The sequence below is a fragment of the Ipomoea triloba genome, chromosome 15 (assembly GCF_003576645.1).
Source record: "Ipomoea triloba cultivar NCNSP0323 chromosome 15, ASM357664v1".
Taxonomy (NCBI): Eukaryota; Viridiplantae; Streptophyta; class Magnoliopsida; order Solanales; family Convolvulaceae; genus Ipomoea; species Ipomoea triloba.
This window is the reverse complement of record NC_044930.1, coordinates 7,382,826-7,390,286: the sequence shown is the minus strand read 5'-3', so window position 1 is coordinate 7,390,286 and position 7,461 is coordinate 7,382,826. Positions and strand designations below refer to the sequence as shown.

Here is a 7,461-nt window from a genome sequence, read left to right as displayed (position 1 = left end):
CTATGTCATGACGCGAACTCCTCGAGTGATGGTGACCCCTCAAATTCCTGTTGTAGAACAGCAGCAACCGGTAGCTCAACCTTCCCAAAGGCAGTCGCAACTGCCACCCCGAGATCGTGATCCAGAAGAGATTCAGTCAACGGATCGATCGCGAAGACCCGACCAAGAAGAACATCAAAATCATACTCAACCTGATGCTGCTCAACGTAGGAGTGCCTTCGATCGCATTCGGAAGAGTGCTAGATCTCGATTGGGGGCTCAAGATGACCATGACCGACCGAGGCAAAGACCACGGAGGACTGAAGAAACGGAGAGAAGCAGCACTGGGAGCGCGTCGCGATCCAGAGGGGAAGATAGGACAAGACGACTGGCTGGTCGGGTGGGTGACCGACCGGACAGGAGAGAACGACGTCCAAGCAGGGAGGATAGTCCCCGTCATCAGTTGGCCAGGATGCAAGAGAGAATCGACCGCTTACAATGTGAACTTCGTGAAAAGAACGGCATAGATAAAGAGCTGCCCAGTCCACTAATCGCCACACCCTTCACCGACGATGTCATGAGCACGCATTACCCCCAAGATCTTAGGATCCCGATGATGCGGACCTATATCGGTCGGTCCGACCCTCAAGAACACATCGACATGTACTATGGCAACATGTTGATGTTGGGAGTGAATGATGCAGTCATATGCAGAGCTTTCTTCGCCACTTTGGCAGGCAAAGCGGCCGAGTGGTTCAGAAAATTGGAACCTCGGTCGATTGAAAACTTCAACCAGCTAGCTGACAAGTTCGTGAGGCGGTTCGCGGTCAGCAGATCGAAAAAGAAGCCTTACACCTATCTGAATGGAGTCAAGCAGGACCCGGGGGAGACCTTGTCTGCTTTCTTGCACAAATGGAATCGTGAGATCGACCAGGTCGAGCCAATGGAGGACCAGGCAGCAATCCAAGCTCTCCTCACGTCGCTCCGTTCTGGGCCGCTCTACTACGACCTCGTCGTCCATCCCCCCAAAACTTACGAAGAGGCAATTACCCGGGCCAGGCACCATGCGGACGCTACAGAAGCTAACATGGCTAAGAGACGAGAAGAACAACCGGTCGGTCGCGATAGAGGTCATGACCCGAGGAGAGATCGACAGCGTTTTAAGCAACGTGGCCGACCGGAGGATGGACCGCGACTCACTCCGTTAACCAAACCCCTGGTGGAAGTCTTGCAATATGCCGAGCAATGCAACCTGGTCCATCCACCCGACCCGGTACCCGAAGGACCAGACAAGAACAAATACTGTGCTTTTCACAAAACGAAGGGTCATGAGACAGCGGAGTGCATCGCCCTACGTCTGGTTATTGAGCAACTCATTCAAAATGGAGAATTGGAGCAGTTCGTAAAGAGAGACGAACGAGACAAAGGAAAGTTCAAAAAGAACGTATGGAAGAGGAACCCGAAGGAGCAATCGAAGGCGCCCGGTCCGCACGGGTCAAGTGACGACAAGGCGGCCAGGAAGAAGCCAGTTATTCATGTTATCTATGGAGGACCAGAAGGAGGAGACTCTTCTCGCCAAAGAAAGCAATGGGCGAGAAATTTGTACGTCGGGTCGGTCCACTCGGAACCCCGGGAGAAGAAGAAACGTGTAGAGCCGATATTCTTCACTGACAAAGATCTTCCCATCCACGGGGAAGCCCACAGCGACTCGCTCGTCATCACAATGGACATCAATGGGACGGACGTCCAGAGAATACTAGTTGACACGGGAAGTTCAGTAAACATTTTGTACTTCGACGTCTTCACCTGATTGGGTCTGTCGACCGACCAATTGACCCCCATACGGACCCCGCTGTCTGGTTTAACAGGCGACTCCATAGAGGCAGAAGGAGTGATCAGTCTGAATGTGGAGTTAGGCACCCAGCCGAACGTCTTGATGACAACCATGGAGTTCGTGGTGGTCAAGTTGAAGTGTATTCACAATGCAATACTTGGTCGACACGGCATCTCCCAAGCAGCCGCTATCATATCAATGAACCACTTGAGCATGAAATTTCACACGCCCAACGGGATTGGAGTGGTTCGAGGAGACCAGCGAGCTACCCGTCAGTGCTACGTACAGGCTGTCAAGCAATCCGATCGTGAGGACACGAGGATTCACACCATATCTCAACAAGTCGACCAAGGAGAAGATAAGGAGAAACCGCAACCAGCTTCAGAGATGGAGGAGATCATGCTCGACCCTAGCCGGCCGGAGCGAGTTGTCAAGATCGGTCGAAACCTTCCGGTCGGTCTAAGGGAGGACATTATCAAAGTTTTACAGAAGTTCAAGAATATCTTCGCTTGGGGACCGGAGGACATGCCTGGTGTCGACCGGTCGGTTATATGTCACCGATTATCCATTCATCCGGGTTTCAAACCGGTCAAGCAGAAGAAGAGGCATCTATCAAGTGAAAGAAGAGAGTTCGTGAAGAAGGAGACCGCCACCCTCTTGGCGGTCGGGCACATCCGAGAAGTTCTCTACCCGGAGTGGTTAGCTAACGTAGTCCTTGCACCTAAACCACCTACATGGAGGATGTGCGTTGACTACACTGATTTGAACAGAGCCAGTCCGAAGGATCCGTATCCCCTACCAAATCCTGACCAGATGGTTGATGAAACGGCCGGATGTGAGCTGCTAAGTTTCATGGACGCCTTCAAAGGCTACCACCAAATTTTTATGTGCAAAGAAGATGAAGAGAAGACTGCTTTCATAACCCCTGAAGGAGTATTTTGCTACGTGGTGATGGCTTTCGGTCTACGGAACTCTGGAGCCACCTACCAGAGGATGGTGAACAAGTTGTTCAAAGGATTGCTCGGGTCGACAATGGAGGCGTATGTGGACGACATGCTCGTCAAGAGCCAATCAAAAGAAACTCATCCTACTGACCTGGCCCGAGCATTCCGGGTGATGGAAACTTTCAACCTGCGTTTGAACCCAAGTAAGTGTGCTTTTGCTGTCCAGACGGGAAAATTCTTAGGGTTCATGATGACGGGGCGGGGGATCGAGCCAAACCCCAAGAAAGTTAGAGCGATCATGGAGATGCAACCCCCCCGGTCGGTCAAAGACGTTCAACGACTGACCGGTCGACTAGCAGCACTCAGTCGTTTCCTATCTAAATCAGCTGAGAAATCTCTACCTTTCTTTCAAATACTGAAGAAGTCTAATGGGTTCGAATGGACACCAGCATGTCAATCGGCGTTCGACGACCTGAAGGCCTACTTGAGTTCATCACCAGTTTTGTCCAAGCCGGAGAAAGATGAGATACTCTCCATCTACTTGGCAGTTTCTGACCAGGCAGTCAGTTCAGTGCTCGTACGGGAGGAAACCAAGGGAGTCCAGAAGCCGATCTATTATGTCAGTAAGGCTCTCCAAGGACCAGAGTTGCGATACACCAAGTTTGAGAAGACCGTATTTGCACTCTGGGTGACCGCCAGGAAACTTGCAGCCTACTTTCAAGCCCACCCGGTTGTAGTTTTGACCGACCAACCACTTGGAACGATTCTCAGAAATCCAACGTCGTCGGGGCGGCTGATCAAATGGGCCATGATGCTTACCCAGTTTGCGATTGAGTATAAGCCGCGCCCTGCCATCAAAGCTCAAGCGTTGGCGGACTTCATTGTTGAGTGTACCGCGCGGGACCCTGAGCCCGACCGCCCGACCGCCTTGCAGGAACCATGGTGGGAAGCCTCTACTGACGGGTCGTCCAGCAAGAAAGGATGCGGCGGAGGAGTCGTGCTTACATCTCCTGAAGGTTTCAAAATTTATCAAGCTTTGATCTTTAAGTTCCGACCCACCAACAACGAAGCAGAGTATGAAGCACTCTTAGGCGGAGTACGGTTGGCTAGGCAGATGAAGGCCGACCGACTGAGGTTACGGTCGGATTCCCGGTTGGTGATCGGTCAACTATCTGGAACGATCGAAGCGAAGGAGGAACGCATGATACAATACAAGGACGTTGCCCTAGAGTTGTTACAACAGTTCGACAAGTATGAGTTGATCCAGGTGCCTAGAACGGAGAACACAGATGCTGACATGTTGTCCAAATTGACACAGGAGGCCCCTGAGTACGTGTCTAAGATCGCACGATTTGAAGAGATCGGGTCGCCGAGCATTGATGTTATTGAGGTCCGACCGGTTGAGATAAGCGAGCCAGATTGGATGTACGATTTGAAAAATTACATTGCTAATGGCACCTTACCAGATGACACCACCAGGGCGAAGAAGGTCAGACTGAGAGCACCACGCTTCCAATTGATCGATGGCAAACTCTACAAGCGGTCGTATGGCGGACCGCTCTTGAGGTGTCTGACCAACGATGAGGCCAAGATTGTGATTGAGGAAGTTCATGAAGGCATTTGTTCGGCTCACCAAGGACCAAGGACGCTGGCGCAAAAAATCATCCTGCTAGGATACTATTGGCCCTCAATCAACTTGGATTGCGAACAGTACGTTCGACGATGCGCTACTTGTCAAGAATTTCACCGATTGCCCGGTCGACCAGCCACATATTACCAACCGATCAGCGAGGTAATACCCTTTACAAGATGGGGAGTTGATTTGATCGGAGCATTCCCAATGGCAGCCGGTCGGAAGAAATATGTGATCGTGGCCATTGATTATTTCACCAAGTGGGTAGAATATGTGATCGTGGCCATTGATTATTTCACCAAGTGGGTAGAAGCAGAAGTCGTGGCCATTGATTATTTCACCAAGTGGGTAGAAGCAGAAGCCGTGGCCATTGATTATTTCACCAAGTGGGTAGAAGCAGAAGCGCTAGCAACCATCACTTCGCAGCAGTGCCAAAAGTTTCTCTTGGAAAAGGTAATCACTCGGTTCGGGGTTCCGGTCTACCTAATCACTGACAACGGGACGCAATTTGATAGTCAGCCGTTCAAAAGCTTCAAGCCACTTGCAGCTGGTGCATTAAATGCGTAGACCGACTTGATTTAGTATAAATAGGAGGGGTCTCCCCCTCACTTCTCATCTCCATCTGATTGTAACTACTACTACGCACTACTTGTAATCTCACCCTACAACATCAATCTATATCACGGTCTACACCCCGTGTAATCGTTCACTTGTAATTCCCGCTCTGTAATTGCAACCTGACCACCCTACAATAGCAGCCTGCGCTATTATAAGCGACCCGCTCGTAACTACTTACCACTCGGGATATTTCTCAGCCTCGGACTGCTCGGTCGCCCTACGGTAAACCGACCGGCTGACCTACGAGCGCACTCCCACTTATTCACAAACATACGTATTCGTAGTGTAATCGTAACCCCCGGTTCCATTTACCCTATCAGACACATTTTATGCTAAAAAAGTGATATTTACATTTACCTGTTATTACAGGTCACTAATAGATAATTATGCTTTGATGAACTAAATTGGCATGTTAATGTACCAAATTGCGACATTAAATAGTTTGAGAGCCTAATTGATGCCTATTTGACACATTTTATTCAAAAAAAGTGACATTTAAATTTACCTGTTATTACAGGTCACTAACAGGTAATTATGCCTTATAAACTAAATTGACATGTTTATGTACCTAATTGCAATTTTAAAAGGTTTGAGTGCCTAATTGATTTTTCTGATAAAGTTCGATGGCGTATTTGACACATTTTATGCTAAAAAAATTGATATTTACATTTACCTCTTATTACAGGTCACTAACAGGTAATTATGTCTTAATGAACTAAATTGGCATGTTTATGTAACAAATTGCAACGTTAAATAGTTTGAGAGGCTAATTGATGCCTATTAGACAAATTTTATGCAAAAAAAGTGACATTTAAATTTACCTGGTATTACAGGTCATTAACAGGTAATTATGCCTTACAAACTAAATTGACATGTTTATGTACGTAGTTGTAATTTTAAAAGGTTTGAGTGCCTGATTGATTTTTCTGAAAAAGTTCGATGACCTATTTGACACATTTTATTCAAAAAAAGTGACATTTAAATTTACCTGTTATTATAGGTCACTAACAGGTAATTATGCCTTATAAACTAAATTGACATGTTTATGTACCTAATTGCAATTTTAAAAGGTTTGAGTGCCTAATTGATTTTTCAAATAAAGTTCAATGGTCTATTTGACACATTTTATGCTAAAAAAGTGAAATTTACATTACCTGTTGTTACAGGTCACTAATAGGTAATTATGCCTTGATGAACTAAATTGGCATGTTTATGTACCAAATTGCAACTTTAAATAGTTTGAGAGCCTAATTGTGCCTATTTGACACATTTTACTCAAAAAAAAAAAGTGACATTTAAATTTACCTGTTATTACAGGTCACTAACAGATAATTATGTCTTATAAACTAAATTGACATTTTATGTACCTAATTGAAATTTTAAAAGGTTTGAGTGCCTAATTGATTTTTCAGATATAGTTCGATGGCCTATTTGACACATTTTATGCTAAAAAATTGATATTTACATTTAGCTCTTATTACAGGTCACTAACAGGTAATTATGTCTTAATGAACTAAATTGGCATGTTTATGTAACAAATTGCAACGTTAAATAGTTTGAGAGGCTAATTGATGCCTATTAGACAAATTTTATGCAAAAAAAGTGACATTTAAATTTACCTGGTATTACAAGTTATTAACAGGTAATTATGCCTTACAAACTAAATTGACATGTTTATGTACGTAGTTGTAATTTTAAAAGGTTTGAGTGCCTAATTGATTTTTCTGATAAAGTTCGATGACCTATTTGACACATTTTATGCTAAAAAAGTGACATTTACATTACCTGTTATTACAGGTCACTAATAGATAATTATGCCTTAATGAACTAAATTGGCATGTTTATGTACCAAATTGCAACTTTAAATAGTTTGAGAGCCTAATTGATGCCTATTTGACACATTTTATTGAAAAAAAATTACATTTAAATTTACCTGGTATTACAGGTCACTAACAGATAATTATGCCTTATGAACTAAATTGACATATTTATGTACCTAATTGCAATTTAAAAAGGTTTGAGTGCCTAATTGATTTTTCTAATAAAGTTCGATGCCTCATTTGACCCATTTTATGCTAAAAAGGTGATATTTACATTTACCTGTTATTACAGGTCGCAAATAGGTAATTATGCTTTGATTAACTAAATTGGCATGTTTATGTACCAAATTGCAACATTAAATAGTTTGAGAGCCTAATTGATGCTTATTAGACAAATTTTATGCAAAAAAAGTGACATTTAAATTTACCTGGTATTACAGGTCACTAACAGGTAATTACGCCTTATAAACTAAATTGACATGTTTATTTTTTTAATTGCAACTTTAAAAAGTTTGAGAGCGTAATTGATGTCTATTTGACACATTTTACGCAAAAAAAAATGACATTGAAATTTACCTGGTATTACAGGTCACTAACAGGTAATTACGCCTTATAAACTAAATTGACATGTTT

General features: G+C 44.4%; 1 protein-coding gene across 1 annotated transcript; it reads left to right on the top strand.

Moving 5' to 3' along the window:
* Positions 1-1,924: 1,924 nt before the first annotated feature.
* LOC116005632 lies at positions 1,925-4,957 on the top strand. The gene has a single exon (XM_031245877.1). It carries the CDS (start codon positions 1,925-1,927, stop codon positions 4,955-4,957), a length of 3,033 nt encoding a protein of 1,010 aa, XP_031101737.1.
* Positions 4,958-7,461: the final 2,504 nt, after the last annotated feature.

Excerpts from the sequence above, each read along its gene's own strand:
- LOC116005632 (XM_031245877.1), top strand. The coding sequence starts at position 1,925 with ATGGAGTTCGTGGTGGTCAAGTTGAAGTGTATTCACAATGCAATACTT.